Source organism: Pan troglodytes, chromosome 4 (assembly GCF_028858775.2).
Source record: "Pan troglodytes isolate AG18354 chromosome 4, NHGRI_mPanTro3-v2.0_pri, whole genome shotgun sequence".
Lineage (NCBI taxonomy): Eukaryota > Metazoa > Chordata > Mammalia > Primates > Hominidae > Pan > Pan troglodytes.
The window spans coordinates 43082781-43102755 of record NC_072402.2 but is presented as its reverse complement, the minus strand read 5'-3'; the positions used below and the strand labels follow the sequence as shown (position 1 = coordinate 43102755).

General features: G+C 39.6%; 1 protein-coding gene across 4 annotated transcripts in view; it reads left to right on the top strand.

Moving 5' to 3' along the window:
- Window positions 1-2936: 2936 nt before the first annotated feature.
- FCHO2 (FCH and mu domain containing endocytic adaptor 2) overlaps window positions 2937-19975 on the top strand; it is a 136184-nt gene continuing 119145 nt past the window's right edge. For all 4 annotated transcript variants that reach the window (XM_054684294.2, XM_054684296.2, XM_054684295.2 and 1 more), the window contains exons 1-2: window positions 2937-3791; window positions 16171-16262. In XM_054684294.2, coding sequence (XP_054540269.1) covers window positions 3759-3791; window positions 16171-16262 — 125 coding nt within the window. In that variant the 5' untranslated portion in view covers window positions 2937-3758. The remainder of the gene's footprint in view (window positions 3792-16170; window positions 16263-19975) is intronic.

Sequence of the window (19975 nt, the reverse complement as noted above, 5' to 3'; positions counted from 1 at the left end):
GTGCTCTGGGTGCCTTGCCTAAGAGACTGAACCCTCAAATCTTGGAAATAAACCATATTTTGTAAACCAGATAATTTAGACTTAGGTTATTTTGTGTGTCTCTTCTCTTATTTGGTATCATTTATAAAGTTATGTTTTAAAAGTCTATAGCTTTGGGCTATAACATATAGGCTTAGGCCAGAGTTTAATGGGGATCAACAGCATCCCCGGAAGCCGATATCTCTTCAGCAGGTATCGAGAGAGATCCTAAGAGAAAGATGATTCTGGTAGCGGGGACACCCAAAAATCAAAGTCCAAATTGAGTAGGGGCTCCTTTCCAACAGGCAATCTCTTGCTACAGTAAATCTTGGATGTTATTTAAATTTTATTTTATTTTTATTTCACAAAGTACACTAAGGCCAGGTGTGGTGGCTCATGCCTGTAATCCCAGCACTTTGGGAGACCGAGGTGGGTGGATCACCTGAGGTCAGGAGTTCAAAACCAGCCTAGCCAACATGGCGAAATCCCGTCTCTACTGAAAATACAAAACTTAGCCAGGTGTGGTGGCGCATGCCTGTAGTTCCAGTTACTCTGGAGGCTGACGCAGGAGAATCACTTGAACCTGGGAGGCGGAGGTTGCAGTGAGTCAAGATTGCACCACTGCACTCCAGCCTGGGTGACAGAGCAAGACTCTGTCTCAAAAAAAAAAAAAAAAAAAAGTACTCTATCCTTTAAGAAGTACACTCAAGCCCACAAGAATTCTTTTGAATATATTTAAAGTAACATGAGAAAATTAAATCAAAAACTTAAATAATGACATTTTCTACAAACTCCAGGATCAAGCACCAATTAAAGAGGATGAGTAGGCTGGGCGCGGTGGCTTATGCCTGTAACCCCAGCACTTTGGGAGGCCCACACAGGCGGATCACTTGAGGTCAGGAGTTCGAGACCAGCCTGGCCAACGTGGTGAAACCCCGTGTCTACTAAAAATACACAAATTAGTCAGGCGTGGTGGTGGGCATGTGTAGTCCCAGCTGCTTGAGAGGCTGAGGCATGAGAATCGCTTGAACCTGGGAGGTGGAGGTTGCAGTGAGCTGAGATCGCACCACTGCACTCCAGTCTGGGCAACCAAGCGAGACTCTGTCTCAAAAAAAAAAAAAAAAGAGAATGTGTAAAAGATAATGGAATTATTACATATTCAAGGTCTCATCTACCTTGACATTTTTATGATAGATGTCATCATTCATTCATTCCCTGAACATTTACTGACTCTTAAGTGACAGGTATTATAGGCAGTGACTTGTACACTGTTGTTATCTATGTTGGTTTTTAATAATTTCAAAATGAAATACATTTTGATAAGCAAAGTCTAAGTGAGTGTGGCACAAATACTTTAACGCATATAAGCTCGGTGGCTCATGCCTGTAACCCCACCCAGCACTACCCACTCAGGAGTTTATCTATGCTCTGCCAGAATGTATGTTCATCCCTGGAAACCTCACTTGAGAGTGCAGAAGGAGGCTGATACCATCCACACTCTTCCTATACTACACAGTCTTGTCTGAAATTTAGTCACCTTAATCACTGTTTACTATAAAGTTCCACAACTTAAACATCAGGCAATTACAGGATATGGTGTTTCGGCCCTAATGAACCTTGCAAATACCTGAAATACTCAGAATACTTATTTTCATTCCAGATCTACTCCTAAATTTTAGGGGAGCAGAAGAATGCGAATGAAGGCCAGTAACTATTGTGAATACTATACTAAATTGTCAGTAGGTAATAGCCACACATTGGAACACTAACAAAAGGAAAATGTATGCTTGATACTACTGAGAAACAATACTTTGTCATGCAGGAATCTATAGCATTCAAGCTGAGATGAAGGATTTGACAAGTTAATTTGTCTTCTCTCTTACCTAAGCATTTCTGCTGCTCAAATTCTGACTCCAAAGCAGTCTCTGAAATGGGCAGCCATGCTATGTACAAATTTTCACTGCTTTTGGAGTTCACCGTTTGTTTTGAGGACAGAAGACAAAAGATAGGAAGAAGAGTTTTCCTGGGGCCTGAATAGTGTTCTTCACTGGGAGAGAGAATTTATGGTTATGAGCCAGTGTTCAGTATCAGATCACAAGTGGCAGAGGCACCCATTTTTTTTTTTTAATTAATGTGTGTGTGTGATATGTAAGTTCCTTTAGAGCATGGAGTCCAGGATAGAAGTCTCTCTTGCCCAGGTCTAAGGGTGCGGGGTGGGGGGGCGGGGGGCGCGGCGGTGGGAGGGAGTACTTTAGTGATACTAGGAATTTAATGCCAAAGGTATTTGCTGTGTGACCTAGATGGCTGAATTTTTTAAAAAGTTCTTCAGCATCGAGAAAAATCCAGTTAGACTGATATCTTAGAAAGCTGTAGCTTATTTCTAAGTTTGACTTTCCCCAAAACTAAGTGTAAATGTCAGTGATATGAGGACTTTTTAAAGAAACAAAATAAAGAAACAAGATACACAAAAATAGAGCAACTATGGCCAATCTTGTTTCATCCCTTTTCATCTATGACCTTACTCATACCCCTATCCATAATAAATGACTTTCAGCAAATCCTAGATGTTCTGCACCCTATATCTTTCTAACAGATATTCTTAAAAAGTATGACCACAATACCATTATCCAATTATTCCTTGTTCAACAAGCACTTACAATTTCATCCTTGTGAAAGGCACTTCATGATTTTTACTTGAGGATGAAGATAATTTCTCATGAATTCTCATTGTTTTAAGTCACCTGAAGAGGTGTGATATGCTACAATAAATCTATTTGTAGGGCTTGGCTTCAAGAACTGAAGATTCTGGACCTAGCTGATCTGGTGACAGTGAACTTGAGACCTCTAATAGCGTTTAATTATTTTTTTTTAACTTTTGGAAAGCAAGGTGTAGGAAGGGGATTTAGTTTTTCCATCAGGTCGAGGCATGTTAAGACTTGTTTCTTTTTCCAAAATGTCCAAGTTGCTAAAGAGAACTATGGACTATGGGTCAGGAAGTCCGTCGGTTTCGGGTCACATTCCGCTCCCGCAGGCCTGCGGGCCGCCCCAGCTGGTTTGTTCCCGGCGTGTTAGAGGTCAGAGGCCGAGGCCGCACTCAGTGCCTGGGTCTCGCGCAGCTCCAGGGCTCTCAGGCGACACTGGGCGTTTCCTTTCCGGCTTCGGAAAGTTTTGTTTTGGTTCAAGGAAAGGCGCCCTGTTGACCAAAGGCTTCTCAGTCTCCTCCGGGTGGCCAGCGGCCAAGTTTCCTCCAGCCCAGCGAGTCCAGACTATAGTCCGTTCGAGATCCTCGAAGGCCGGGGAAGCGAGTCTTGTGAGGAGAGAAAGCGAGTGGGCAGCCAGCCTGCCGACTCCACTGCCGCTGGCTGGCCCTTCTCTTCCCTCTGTCCCTGGGCTAGTGCCCGTCGCACCGCAAACAGTGCGAGCAGTCTCCCTGGTGGCTCCTCAAGGACCCAGTTCTCCACCATTCCTAAGAGAACACTCAACCCAGCCGCGCCCGGGATGCAGAGAGATCTACCAACACCCGAGAATGGGGACAGGGCGCATGCGCACACCGTGGCCGTGGCGTCTAAGTGCTCGCCCTTCGGCGGCAGCCGCTAGGTGGCGCATGCGCCCTGGAAGGTGCGGGCCGGTCTCTGGGAAGAAGGCGGCGGCGGCGAAAGGCGGGGGTGCTGTGGGGGCCGGGCCGTGTTTACACAGCGGCGGGCGGGCGCGGACGCGGAACCCGGCGCGGCGGCGGCACGATGGTCATGGCGTATTTCGTCGATAATTTTTGGGTAAGCTTAGGATGTTGGAAGTCGTGTGTTTCGAAGTCCAAGGCTTTTGGCGCCTGAGCTTGGCCTGCGTGCGCTTCGGGCGGCGGCGGCGGCCCCTCCGGCAGGGTGAGCGTCCTCCTGCCGCGTCCCGCCTGGGTGAGGTCCGGCGGGCGACCGGTCGCCAGCCTATAGGGACTCCCGGGCTCGCAGCCCTATGGGGACGGGGGCTGTCACCGCGGCCCGGGAGCCCGCAGCGGGGCCGCCGGCCGCCGGGGCTGGGACAAAGCGCCGGATGGGGCGGGAGACGGGACCCAGCCCCACCGGAGGCTCCCGGTGCCGCGCTCCGCGCGGGGCGTGCGCGGCAGCTCGGACGCGAAGGACGGGCCCGCGGCACAGCCGCCTCCCGCTGCGCGCTGGCTGGAAGAGCCGGGCGGAGGGGTTTTGCCTCCTGCCCTCACCGCGGGCCCCCCATCTGAGCGATCCCTTTTACCTCTGACGGTTTCCACACCAAATCCAGTGCGGGGTTGGGCTGGACTAGCACTTCCTCTCAGCCTCGCAGCTCGGCTCGTGGGTTTGCGCCCAGGACTTTGCCTCTGGGCCTGTTCACAAAGCGTTTAAAAGTTGGATTTAATGTAACTGGACTCCTTGGGCTTAAATGCATGGAGACCTCCCCCTACTCTGTGCTCCTTCCCCTTCCTCATTCTTTCCACCCCTTGTCTTAGCTCAGTATTAGATTCTTCTTTGAGAATTTCTCCGGCTCCCGGTGGAGTATTTTTCTGCAGTTATTGTTTTTTTTTTTTTTGTAATGGGAAGTACAGTTCAGCCATGTACAGGAAAGGAACGTGTTTACTCAGGTATCTTTCGTGAATCCCATTTTATGCCCTGACAGTTGCAAGTACTGCAGGTCCATTTTCGTTGAGATTTAGACATATTTAAAGGGGTAATCTTTTAGCTAGTAAGGAATGTATGTTAAATTCTTAATTCTAAGTGCCTCAAGCATGGTCTTGGTTAGTAATCAGATCAGTTCATAGTTATTTGTCTTGAATGTACCTTGTTTTCCACAAAGAACGTATATACTAGACCTTAGGTGTTTTGTTTTTTAAACAGCTTTATTGAGTTCACATTTCCGTACCAATACACTCATTTAAAGTGTAGTACAATTCAGAGGTTTTTTCATATGTTCATAGAGTTGTGTAAACATCACCATATCAGTTTTACAACAATTTCGTTATCCCAGAAAGAATCCCTAGACCCATTAGCAGTCACTCCCCATTTTCCCCCTGCCCCAGGCCTTGGCAACTAATGTATTTTCTGCCTCTCTGCATTTGTCTAGTCTGGACATATCCTATAAATGGGGCCATGGTGACCAGTTTCTTTCACTTAGCATAATGTTCTCAAAGTTTATCCATGATGTAGCATGTATCAGTACTAATTCCTTTTTATGGTCAAATAATATTCCATTCCACATTTTATTAATATTTATCCAATCAGTGATGGACATCTGGTTGTTCCCACTTTTGGGTTATGAATAATGCTGCCATGAACATTTTTGTACAAGTTTTTGTGTGAACATATGTTTTCATTTCTTTTGGGAATGGGATTCCTGGGTCAAATCGTAGCTCTATGTTTAACATTTTGAGGAACTGCCATACTATTCTGAAGTGGTTGTAGCATTTTACAATCCCACCAGCAATATCTGAGGGTTCCTCTCCACATGCTCACGAACACTTATTTGTCCTTTTTATTATAATATAGTGAGTGAACGTGAAGTAGTATTAATATTTTATTGTGGTTCGATTTGCGTTTCTTTGATGCTTAACATCACAGCTAATGTGCTTATTGCCTATTTTTATATTTTCTTTGGAGAAATGTCTATTTAGATTAATTGCCCATTTAAAAATTGGGTTGTCTTTTTATAATTGAGTTGTAAGAGTTTTTTTTTTTAATATTCTGGATACATACCTTATCTGATACATAATGTGCAAACATTTTCTCCCATTCTGTGGCCTGCCTTTTCATTTTCTTGATGCTGCTCTTTGAAGTAACTCGTAAGTTTTTAATTCTCGTGAAGTCTTGGTAAAGTCCATCTTATCTATTTTTTTCTATTACTTGTGCTTTTATTGCATCTAACCCAAAAATTATTTGCCTAACCCAAAAATTACGCCTTTTTTCTTGTTTTCTTGTAAGGGTTTTATAGTTTTACTTCTTCTGTTTAGTTCTATGATCCATTTGAAGTTAATTTTTGTGTATGGTGCAAGGAAAAGTATAACTTCATTCTTTTGCAATTGTGTATCCAGTTGTCCCAGTACCATTTGTTGAAAAGGTTCATCTTTCCCCGTTGAATTGTGGTACCATTGTCAAATATCAATCGACCAGAAATGTATGGATTCATTTCTGTATTTTCAATTCTATTCCATTGTCTTCCCTTACGACAGCCAGTAACACACAGTTTGGATTGCTGTTGTTTGGATTACAAATTTGTTTTGTATAGCAAATTTGGAATCAGGAAGTATGAGTCCTCTAGCTTTTTCCTTCTTTTTCAGGATTATTTTGACTGCCCTGGGTTCCTTGCATTTCCAGATGAATTTTAGGATTAGCCTGTCAATTTTAGGCATTAGGTTTTACAATGGCAATTTATAAAATGTTTATAAAGAGCATTTAAAAATTGATGCTCTTGTAAATGTTATGCATATTTTTGATGCATGAATGTTTTTTAAGTTGCTAACTTAATTCCAAATTGCATCTTCACATTAAAAGTTATGTTTCGTTTTCTGTTAATCGAGCTTTGAGCATAGCTTTGTTTGATGTTTTTGGCTAATATGAATAATACTTCTCTGAATATCTTTGTACACATTTTTATGTGCTTCTTGGGTATTCTTGTTACAAGAGGGATGGGAATAAACTTCAATATTTGAATTCTGGAGAGACCTCCAAATCTAATTTATGTTTTAGTTTTTGCCTTCACTTTCACTATTGAAAACAAATAGTTAATAGACTGCATTTTATTTTATTTCCTGGCTTGGAATTGGGGCTGCGAGGAGGCTCAGTGAGCTAGGAAGGTCTAGGAATTAACTAAATAATTAACTTCCGAGAATTTATAGTTGTCATTTTAGGCTGGGCATGGTGGGTTCACGCCTGTAATCCCAGCACTTTGGGAGGCTGAGGCAGGGGAATGGATTGAGCCCAAGAATTGGAGACCAGCCTGGGCAACACAGTAGACCTTGTCTCTACAAAAAATTTTAAAAAATTAGCCAGGTGTGGTGGCATATGCCTGTAGTCCCAGCTACTTGGAAGGCTAAGGTAGGAGGATTGCTTGAGCCCAGGAGTTCAAGGTTGCAGTAGGTTATGATTGGTCACTGTACTCCAGCCTGGGCAACAGAGTGAGACCCTGTCTCAAAAACAGAAAACTAAAAATTCACATATTTCGGGATCATTTATAAAATAATCCCTTAAAATAGATATTAATTTAACTCTTCCCTATAGCATTTAAAGTGGAACTATTAAAAGGAAATAAAATTGTCAAAGTTCAAAACATCGTGCTCTATATGATAAATATATATGGTTTTCATCAATTAAAAGATAAAAACTTGTCAAAGTGAGGTAGTGAGAACCTTTGATGTTTTAGGTCTGTCTTGTCTTGTCTTCTCTTCTCTCTCTTCTCTTCTTTCTTTTTTTTTTTTTTTTTTTTCTGAATTGCAGTCTCACCGTGTTGCCCGGGCTGGCACGCAGTGGCACGAGCATGGCTCGCTGCAGCTTCGACCACCCAAGCTCAAATGATCCTCCCACCTCAGCCTTCCAAGTAGGTGCGACCACAGGTACAGGCCACCATGACCAGCTAGTTTTTAAATTATTTGTGGAGATGAGATCTCGCTATGTTGCCCAGGCTGGTCTCGAACTCCTGGGCTCAAGCCATGTTTCCGCCTCAGCTTCCCAAAGTGCTGGGATTAAAAGGCTGAGCCACTGTGCCCAGCCAAAGTTTTAGGTTTCTAATCAAACAACCTATTAATTGTTTTCTCCCCTACATGTATAAAGACAAACCTTTTTTGTTGTGACGTTTCCTTAGAAGAAGGTTTGAATCGTTGAAACTCTCTTCAAGCTCTTTTGAAAGCAGCACATTCTTCCTTTTTCTTTAAAGTATAGGTTTTCTCAATTGAAACTATATGCTAAATTGAAAATTCCTTTACTTAATACTGTACTTTGAAGGAAAAAATTATTCAGAACTTTTTACAGAACAGGTGTTTTGTTATTGATAAGTCAGTTTTTGCCACGAAGTATAGCACCATTGATAATCAAGCTGAAATTGGACAGCAAAATTAAAATTGGACAGCAAAAATAATTTTACTAGTAGAAATTCACACCATTGCTTTTAATATGTAAAAACAATTGTTTTTTATCTTTATTTTTACATATTAAACATTATGTAACTTTAAAAAGATATTATAAAAGATTATGTAACTTTAAAAAGATATTGATCAGTATTACAGTGAGGAAGTGTCTAAGCTGCTGCTTTCTCAAAGGAATAATTGAGTACAAGTTTATAATAGTCTTGAGATTATAGCAACATTGCTATGTAATAATTAAAATGGCATTATATTTTTATGTAAACCCAGATTATTCAGCAAAAAAACCTTAATGCATTTCATAGGTAATTATTACTTAATGGGGGACAAATAAGTATGTAAAACATACCTGAGTTGAATAGCTTATAATCTTCATTTTACATAGTAATCCCAATCTATATACGATATGAAGCATTCACCCAAAGACACTAAGTAGTATTCTTTAGTGTATATCACATTGTAATGAGCTGAGATTTTTAGTTAGGTGACTTTTTCCAGAGGTTATCTATAGTCAGCACATAAAAAATGAACAAACAACAATTAGGTATTTTTATCCTGAAGTTTTTCCTTATTTCTTTTACTGATTAACTGTACAGAAGTCTCATTTCACTTGATTTTATTGGTTTTGTTACATTTTGATTTAAAATTAAATTGGAACATTGGTTATATACCCAAAATTTGATTTATCATTACTTGGATAAGCTAAGAGAATTAAAATGTATTTTAAAATTCTGGAATTGCTATTAATAGGTCTTTGGGATAAAAAACATTATTATATTTTTGCTTGATTAATCTAAACTTAGTATCCTAGATGAGAGACTAACACACATTCTTTGGGGCTATGTATCCATATGAAATTTTAAAATATATATCTTTAGCAAATTAGTTTAGGTGACCATATTCGAAACCCAGAATAAAGGCTTTTCATTACTTGAAATTTCCAAATATTGTAGTTTGGGATACCTGTTTTTAGGATATGATCCCATCAGATGACATACCAAAACAAAATCTATATATCTGTATATATTTACTTTATACATTAAGAGATTTGCAAATTTTACATGGTTTAATATTTAAAAGGTATAAGAGGGAGTAAATCTTCTTTTTCTCTGGTAATCAAGATGTCCCTAAAGGCAATCACCATTACCAATTTCTTTCTTTTTTTTTTTTTTGTGACGGAGTTTCGCTCTTGTTGCCCAGGCTGGAGTGCAATGGCGCGATCTCAGCTCGCTGCAACCTCTGCCTCCCAGGTTCAAGCAATTCTCCTGCCTTAGCCTCCCTGGTAGCTAGGATTACCAGCATGCACCACCATGCCCGGCTAATTTTGTATTTTTAGTAGAGATGGGGTTTCTCCATGTTGAGGCTGGTCTCGAACTCCTGACCTCAGGTGATCCGCCTGCCTCGGCCTCCCAAAGTGCTGGGATTACAGGCATGAGCCACCATGCCTGGCTTCACCATTACCAATTTCTTATATGGTTTTCCACAGATGAGACCAAATAACATACACTCCACTAGGTTAAAATGTATTATTGTATAACTTTTAGCAAGTTAGCCAGGCCCAACTTGTTCCCATTGCAACAAGCTGTGAAAATGAAGACTACAGATTCATTTAACTTGATGCAGAAGACTTGACAGTAGACATTATAAAATTTTAGTGTTTTAGATTGCACTAAAATTTGAGAGGCCCTTAGAATTTTTTAAGGGGTGTGATTTGTTTTATTTTTTAGCCTTAATTATAGGAGAAATTTGGAAGTGAAAATTGGTACTGATTTAGTGTGTATATATGTTCAGTTCAGGGGGAGGATTTTAGAACTTTGACATTTGAAAGGATATAAATTTGATGTCCGCATTCTTTTTTAGCTCTACACACTAAATCCTAAATGCTGTAGTCCTTTCAGAACTACTTAAATTATTTAAGCAAAGGATGAGGGAACAGTTATGCTTTAAATCATCCTGCACATGTGGCTAATATAAGCCCTTTGAAAGTAGTTTTTTGAGTCACTGAGGTATCTCCTGAGATTATCCATCCTGATGTCATAATTCTAGAATAGTTAACAGAAGCACCCTTAGAAATTCAAATGGAAATAGGATCCCATGGAAACTTAAAAAGGAAGGGAATAAGGACTTGGGTTTCAGTTTTCTTAGTGTGGAAAAATTAAAGAATATTAGAGTTGGGGCAGGTGCGGTAGCTCACGCCTGTAATCCCAGCACTTTGGGAGGCTGAGGTGGGCGGACCATGAGGTCAAGAGATCAAGACCATCCTAGCCAACATGCTGAAACCCCGTCTCTACTAAAAATACAAAAATTAGCTGGGCGTGATGGTGCACACCTGTAGTCCCAGCTACTCTGGAGGCTGAGGCAGGAGGATTGCTTGAGCCCGGGTGGCAGAGGTTGTAGTGAGCCGAGATCACACCACTGTACTCCAGTTGGGCGACGGAGCAAGACTCTGTCTCAAAAAAAAAAAAGTATTAGAATTGGAATAATTTTAGTAGCAATCTGGTCCAAAAAGATAAGTATAAATTGCTGTGATGTGGGGAGAAACAAAAACAACAGCATGACAGCAACTGAGACCTGTAATGATATCTACTATATTGATAAATGTGCAAGAGGATGTTGCTGGAATGGCCAGAGTCAGAGAGAATTAAACTGGAAAGTGTTACAGTGTGTGATAAAGTTGAGGAGATAGTCATGCTCCCTGATGTATTTGAAGGAGTGAAGATTATGGAAGATATATCAAGCACGTTTGCTTGACTGTAGGGAAAAGATTGCAAAGTATAATATAAGTAAAGCAAATTAGTGGTGGTGGTGGAGCCTTAAAACCAAGGGGAGTGAGTTTTCAGTTGGTTGAAGCAACAGCCACAAGTCTGCATGGTTTTCCTTTTTAATTAAAACCATTATCATGGGATAGGTAAAACACAGAAGAATACAGAACACAAATTGCCTATAGCCTCTCCCTCTACCCTTCTAATTTTCTTTAGAAATACAAAATTCAAGATAGATTCTACTATATGGTTGTGTGTCTTGGTATTTTCAGTTGATATTACCATCAAGCATTTTTCTCATGTGAATAAGTATTCTTTAATAGGTTTCCATGGAATGGATAGGCTGTAAATTTTTTTTTTTGGACAGGGTCTTCCTCTGTCGCCCAGGCTGGAGTGCAGTGGCCCCATCACCATCATAGCTCACTGCAGCCTTGAACTCCTGGGCTCCAGGGATCCTCTTGCCTTAGCCTTTGGAGTGGCTAGAACTACAGGCGCATGCCACCACACCCAGCTAATTTTTTAAAAAAATTTGTAGGGATGAGGTCTTGCTATGTTATTTAGGCTGGTCTCAAACTCTTAGCCTCAAGGGATCCTCCTGCCTCAGCCTCCCAAAGTGCTGGGATTCCAAGTGTGAGCCACCACACTTGGCCAGATAGGCTGTAATTTTCTTTAATCATTCCCATTTTGTATGGGAACTTTCAGTTTTTTGTTTTTTTTTTCTGTTTATGAATTACAAGGACTGGAGATTTAAGTACTGATGTGAACAAGATGCCAGTTTAAGAAAGTAGCCTTCTGTCTCTTTGCAGGCATAGATTGAAGAGCTGAGAAAACTGAAATTGTTGGTTTAGTTTTTTTATTTTGAAAGTAATGAAAAATACTTTCATTTATAGAACATTACAGAAAACGCAAAATATATAAAAATTAAAAAATTAACTACTGTTTGCTTCTGTAGTTTTTTCTCAACCCATATAATATTTATTTAGATAGCTTTAAGGATTCAACTAACTGGCAGAGGTGAACTATAATATAAAAGATTAGGGAAGAATATCTGAGAGGTGAGAAAAACAACTTTTTGAAGGGTAGTAAGATTTCTTTCCTTCAATCAACTAACAAATATGTTTGAGTCACTTTTGTACCTGCATCAAATCGTTCTGAGTGCCTATTCTACATACTTTATTTCATTTTTATTTATTTAGAGACTGAGTTACGCTGTATTGCTCAGGCTGGAGTGCAGTGGCATGATCTCAGCTCTGCAACCTCTGCCTCCCGGGTTCAAGTGATTCTCCTGGCTCAGCCTCCCAATATAGCTGGGATTACAGGGGCACGCCACCACACCTGGCAAATTTGTAAAATATTTTTAGTAGGGACGGGGTTTCACCATGTTGGCCAGGCTGGTCTCAAACTCCTGACCTCAGGTGATCCACCCACCTTGGCCTCCCAAAGTGCTGGGATTACAGGTGTGAGCTACCGCGCCCGACCATTCTATATATTTTAGTCACTATTTTCTCCATTAGCAGTATCTCTTGCCAGTAGCTCTGCAGAGTACTTTTAATGATCATGACTAAAAATGTCAATGTACGGTTGTCTCCCCATCCATAATTTCACTTTCCACAGTTTCAGATCTGAGGTCAACTGCAGTCTGAAAATATTAAATGGAAAATTCCAGAAATAATTCATAAGCATTGAAATCTCACTGTGTCCTGTTTGGTATGTGAATCATCCTTTTGTCCAGTGCATCCATAGTATATACCCTTCCTGCCCATTAATCACTTAGTAGCCATCTTGGTTATCAGATTAAAAAAAAAAACAGTGTATAAAGGGTTCGTGACCAGTATATAAAGGGTTCGTGACTATCCATGATTTCAGGCATCCACTGGGGGTTTTGAAACATATCCCCTGTGGAGAAGAGGGGACTACTGTACAAATAGAGTGTTGATGAGAAGAGGTTGTAACTTGTGGTTGAACGTCCCGTATACCTGTAGAAAAATTGCTTGCATACAGAGGCATACCTTAGAGATATTGTGTATTGAATTCAAACAACCACAGTGAAGCAAGTCACAAACTCCTGGTTTTTCAGTGCATATAAAAGTTATGTTTACACTATATTATTTACACTATACTGGTGTATTAAATGTGCAATAGCATTTTATCTAAAAATGTATATACCTTAATTAAAAAATACTTTATTGCTAATGCTAACAGGGAAGAAGTGAGCACATGCAGTTGGAAAAAAGATACTGATAGACTTGCTTGACACGATTGCCACAAACCTTCAATTTGTAAAAATGCAGTATTTTCAAAGTGCAGTAAAGCAATGCTCAATAAAAGAAAGTGCAGTAAAATGAAGTGTGCCTGTATTTTCCCTCCTGCTCCCTAGCAGTTTTCAAGGCCGGAGTGGCACTGGAGAGCTGTCATTGCATGTCTATTGAGTTCTCATCAAAGCGTATCTGTAGGTTCTTCACTAAAGGGGCTGTTCTTCAAAGAAAAAAATCTTTAGGATTAGTAAAATGTTTTTTGGTGTGTTTCAGAGAAGTCAAGATAAAGTGAGACTGTATCAAAAATATGAATGTTATATTGTGCATTGACTTGTCCAGGGTTGTCTAGTAAATGTCCATAAGAGCTAAATTAAAAGGAAAATGTAGACAGGGTGGGAAGTTATAGTATTTATTTATTTTTGAGGTGGTTTAGAGTTGAGAGGGAGGTTAGGCATGTTATTGGTGTTTGCAGGATAGTACCTCCTGACCCTTCTCTTACACCTCCAAATAACTTTTTGAAAAAAAGGAAACTTGGTAAAACCAATTTTTTAATCAGTAATGTGATTATACAATATACAATCTATCTTCTGCCTATTTTTCAAATCTTGGACTCACCAAAAGTGAATGCTCGCCACATGCAGTGGCTCACACCTGTAATCCCAGCACTTTGGGAGGCCAAGGTGGGAGGATTGCTTGAGGCTAGGAGTTGGGAGACTGGCTTGAGCAACATAGCGGCGAGACCCTGTTTCTACATAAACTTTTTTTAAAAAACTGAATGCTATCCAGGTTTTTTATTTTTAGTGTCTAATTTACTGTTACTCTTAAAAAGTTCACCGAAGGAGAAGTTTCAAACCCTTATCTTTTTGTTTTTTTAGAGACAGGTTCTCACTTTGGCCAGGCTGGTCTTGAACACCTGGCATCAAGCAAGCCTCCTTGCTCAGCCTCTGGAGTAGCTGGGATTACAGGCACAAGCCTCTGACAATAAATTTTTAAAAAAATCTTAAACATGTAAAGTTGCAGAAGCCAAATGGAAATGTTTGGATTCACAAGAGGCTGTGGTTTTATGTTATATTCTTCTTGATAAATGGAAATGGTTATTCAAAATGCTAAGGATATTGTTCATATTATCTTGTTACAGATGTGACATTTTAATTTGTGATATGTAGGCAAAGTAATTACTAGCTACATTAGCCGATGAGTTTATCAGGAATCACTTCAACATAGCTGGAAGTTTTTATGCTTTCTGTTTTCAGTGGACTGTGGAAAAATCAAGTTTTGGATTATATAACACTTGCTTATGGTATAACACTTTCCAACAATTATATTCCATTTTTCCATTTTCACTAAAGAAGAATAAAAACTGCTGCCTGTAAAGAGAGTTGTTAAACCTAGTGTATCAGCTGTCTTTTATTTCATCGAATAAATTGACATTTCTAATGTTATCTTTATGATTTACTAATTAAGGATTCATAGGATTAAACAACAGTAGAGGTTTTCCAGGATTGTGTAGTGATCTAGTTCTATTAATATCTCATTAATTAGGCTGGGCATAGTAGCTCACACCTGTAATCCCAGCACATTGGGAAGCCAAGGCAGGTGTATCGTTTGAGGCCAGGAGTTCGAGACCTGCCTGGCCAACATGGCAAAACCCTGTCTCTTCTAAAAATACAAAAATTAGCCAGATGTGGTGGTGCACACCTGTAATCCCAGCTACTCAGGGGGCTGAAGCACAAGAATCGCTTGAACCCGGATGGGGAGGTAGCAGTGAGCCATAATTGCACATCTGCACTCCAGCCTGGATGATAGAGTGAGACTGTCTCAAAAACAAAAACAAACAAATGAAAATCCCATTAATTAAAGACTAGCACATAGCCTCTTACTTCTCTTTTGTTAAATTTTGTCTATTTTCTCCCTTCTCAGGTTAAGTTTACTGAAAGATCTAAGTATTTTGTGATACTCAATGCTGATGTGACTTAAGTACTTTACTGTCTTAACTCAGAAATCAAGATTTAGTTATTTTAAAGCATAAACTCCAAATTAAATAATCAGGAATTTCTTACTGTGTGTTACAGAGATTGAAATGGGATTTGGTAATATGTTTTGAAAGGTCCATGTTTATCTTTTCTTAATTATGCTGCATTTTCCTTAAAATTTCATACTTAATTTTTTGTTGTTGTTGTTTTTGCCAGAGTCTCACCCTGTCTCCCAGGCTGGAGTGCAGTGGTGTGATTTCAGCTCACTGCAACCTCCACCTCCTGGGTTCAAGCGATTCTCCTGTTTCACCCTCCCAAGTAGCTGGGATTATGGGTGCATGCCACCATGCCCGGCTAATTTTTGTATTTTTAGCTGAGATGGGGTTTCACCATGTTGGCCAGGCTGATCTAGAACTCCTGACCTCAAGTGATCCGCCTGCCTCCACCTCCCAAAATGCTGGGATTACAGGCGTGAGCCACCACGCCTGGCCTCATACTTAATTTTTTTTTTTTTTTTTTTTTGAGACGGAGTCTTGCTCTGTCACCCAGGCTGGGGCGCAGTGGCACAATCCCGGCTCACTGCAAGCTCTGCCTCCCGGGTTCACGCCGTTCTCCTGCCTCGGCCTCCCAGGTAGCTGGGACTACAGGCGCCCACCACCACGCCCGGCTAATTTTTTGTATTTTAAGTAGAGACGGGGTTTCACCTGTTAGCCAGGATAGTCTCGACCTCCTGACCTCGTGATCCGCCCACCTCGGCCTCCCAAAGTGCTGGGATTACAGGTGTGAGCCACAACACCCGGTCACAACTTAATTTTAGTACCTTTATGGGTGATTACAAAGTGTATGCATATATGTTTGTATGTAGGTATATGTATATATAGTTAATTGTAAACTTTATTAAAGCATATAATATTGCTTTATACTGTTTAAAATCATACAATAAATGAGAAAAATTTATGAAAACACCTCACCTGAGCACAGGATTGCATATTAGTTAATGTTGGCTTTTTATATTCTCAAGTCATTTTTATCTGTTTTTTTATGAAACTAAAAATCTTTTTAAATTTTAGGGGGAAAAAAATAGTGGCTTTGACGTCCTCTACCATAATATGAAACATGGACAGATATCAACAAAAGAACTAGCAGATTTTGTAAGGGAACGGTATGTATTTTTTAAATAAGTAATTTGTTTAACAACTTAATAGCAATTTAAATTTTAGAATATAAATAATGGAGAAAACTTTATTTGGATTTGGAATAAAGTAATCATTGTTTTAAAATATGTACTGTAATTATATCTATCTATTTGTATCTATCATCTACACAGCTGAGGGCTGTATAGTGGCTCAAAGTGGCTCAAAGTTTAACACCCCTGGTTTGTGGATTCCTTCTTGAAAATATTATCTACATATTTTTCACTGGATGTGCTAGCAAGGTGATATAATACAGTTGAGAAGTTTGTAGGATAAAACATTAACATTTGTTAAACATGCTAAAATAATTAGAAAAGACTAACTTTTCTGAACTTCAGTTTAATTTTATGTTTTTGTAACTTTTATTTTTAAAAGTCCTAAGTATATATTTTAAAATCTTGCAAATTTATAAAATGTGATTGTCGTTAAGACTCTTAGAATATAGCGAATTTAAAAGCTATTAAGAATAAATATAATTTGATTATGATTCAAAATCAAACAACTCAAAAGCTGCTATCCTACTAACTTAAAGCTATTTTGTGGCTACCCCAACTTTGTAATTATTTATATGAACACATTTAAAATCTTTACCTTGATAATATAGGGATACTTTGGCTTTAAATTTAATACTCCACTTATTCATGTAGTCTTTCAACAATGTATATCCCATCAGTGCTGTGTACCAGCTACTTGTCTGGATTATGGGAATATAGTGGTTAAGATAACAGCTTCTCCCTTCATGGAGTTTACAGACTGATAGGAATTGGGGAATAAACTATTCTATAAGTTCAGTTCTTTTCTTACTCCCTCCTCTCTACTGGAATCAACAAGGAATGCAAAAGCTCAAGTGCTCTGGGTAAGGCTGTCCTTCCTCCGGGCTTCTACATTATCATTGGCAGGAGCAAAGGAAAGGCCGCAGAACTCTGCATCTCTTGGCATGTTCCTTAGCCTTCCCTCTTCCCCTACACTTCACTACTATCACTGTCTACTTTGGAACCATCAGGGCAGATATTATGCCTTTCAGCCCTGTTTATGTTAGTCACCTTAAGAAGTCCAGGACTCCTGGGTTATCCTTCCTTTGCCCAGAATCTATCGCTTTCTGATTCTTTGGGTAGTGAGACAATCCGTCGTACTTCCCCTTTACTACTTTATTTTTCTCCATAGTATGTATAACTGTCTGATAAAAGTGATATTTTATTTATTTATTTTTCTGTTTCTTCCCACTAGAATATAAACCCAACAAGGGCAGGGATTTTTGTCTTTTTTTGCTTATTTTGTCTTTTTGCTCTATTTATGCACTTGTGATAGTGCTTGTCACTTGGTAGGCCCTCAGTAAAGGTTTTTCCATAGAATGAATCTGTAACTTCATTATGCTGATCCCAGCTATCATTATTTTTGCCTGAACTTCAGCGGTAGCTCGTAACTGCTCTATCTACAGTTGTTCTTGTTTTCCTACAACTTACTCTGTCTACTGTAGTTGGAGTGGTTTTTTTGAAGTATAGTACAGATCAGTTTGTTACCTCTTCTCTTTCAGCCATCTCAAGGGCTTCCCATTGCTCTTAAGATAGGCCTGCATATTCTGACCCTAAAACTACCTTTCAGGTCTTATTGTTCTAGGCTCTATGCTAGGCATGGGATACAACAGAATATTGTCTCACAGGAGAACATAGAAACAATTAACAAAAATGAGTAATGACAAAACTGCATACATAGTACAAAGAGATACATGAATTACAGGCTGCTCCTTATTCTTTCCACTCCAGAGATACTGGGTATCTTATAGACAGGCTTCCTCTGTCTAGTCCAGGCTTTGTAAATACTTATTCTTCTCTTCACCTAGTTAATGCCTACTTATTCTTTTTTTTTTTTATTTAGAACTTTAATTTCCATTCAAAAGAAGTAAAATATAAATTCAATAAGTTGGTTAAAATATTCCTAAAATGACTCCACATTTATATTTTATCTCTCTGAATTACATGTCAAAATCCTATCTTTTTCACAGGGTATCAGTCTCTGGACCATCAAGATCATCAATAATGCAGCATTTCTTTTTATTTTTCTTTCTTTTTCTTTTTTTATTTTTTATTATTATACTTTAAGTTTTAGGGTACATGTGCACAATGTGCAGGTTAGTTACATATGTATACATGTGCCGTGCTGGTGCGCTGCACCCACTAACTCGTCATCTAGCATTAGGTATATCTCCCAATGCTATCCCTCTCCCCTCCCCGCAACCCACAACAGTCCCCAGAGTGTGATGTTCCCCTTCCTGTGTCCATGTGTTCTCATTGTTCAATTCCCACCTATGAGTGAGAATATGCGGTGTTTGGTTTTTTGTTCTTGCGATAGTTTACTGAGAATGATGATTTCCAATTTCATCCATGTCCCTACAAAGGACATGAACTCATCATTTTTTATGGCTGCATAGTATTCCATGGTGTATATGTGCCACGTTTTCTTAATCCAGTCTATCATTGTTGGACATTTGGGTTGGTTCCAAGTCTTTGCTATTGTGAATAATGCCACAGTAAACATACATATGCATGTGTCTTTATAGCAGCATGATTTATAGTCCTTTGGGTATATACCCAGTAATGGGATGGCTGGGTCAAATGGTATTTCTAGTTCTAGATCCCTGAGGAATCGCCACACTGACTTCCACAGTGGTTGAACTAGTTTACAGTCCCACCAACAGTGTAAAAGTGTTCCTATTTCTCCACATCCTCTCCAGCATCTGTTGTTTCCTGACTTTTTAATGATTGCCATTCTAACTGGTGTGAGATGGTATCTCATTGTGGTTTTGATTTGCATTTATCTGATGGCCAGCGATGGTGAGCATTTTTTCATGTGTATTTTGGCTGCATAAATGTCTTCTTTTGAAAAGTATCTGTTCATGTCCTTCGCCCACTTTTTGATGGGGTTGTTTGCTTTTTTCTTGTAAATTTGTTTGAGTTCATTGTAGGTTCTGGATATTAGCCCTTTGTCAGATGAGTAGGTTGTGAAAATTTTCTCCCATTTTGTAGGTTGCCTGTTCACTCCAATGGTAGTTTCTTTTGCTGTGCAGAAGCTCTTGAGTTTAATTAGATCCCATTTGTCAATTTTGGCTTTTGTTGCCATTGCTTTTGGTGTTTTAGACATGAAGTCCTTGCCCATGCCTATGTCCTGAATAGTAATGCCTAGGTTTTCTTCTAGGGTTTTTATGGTTTTAGGTCGAACGTTTAAGTCTTTAATCCATCGTGAATTGATTTTTGTATAAGGTGTAAGGAAGGGATCCAGTTTCAGCTTTCTACATATGGCTAGCCAGTTTTCCCAGCACCATTTATTAAATAGGGAATCCTTTCCCCATTGCTTGTTTTTCTCAGGTTTGTCAAAGATCAGATAGTTGTAGATATGCGGCGTTATTTCTGAGGGCTCTGTTCTGTTCCATTGATCTATATCTCTGTTTTGGTACCAGTACCATGCTGTTTTGGTTACTGTAGCCTTGTAGTATAGTTTGAAGTCAGATAGTGTGATGCCTCCACCTTTGTTCTTTTGGCTTAGGATTGACTTGGCGATGCGGGCTCTTTTTTGGTTCCATATGAACTTTCAAGTAGTTTTTTCCAATTCTGTGAAGAAAGTCATTGGTAGCTTGATGGGGATGGCATTGAATCTGTAAATTACCTTGGGCAGTATGGCCATTTTC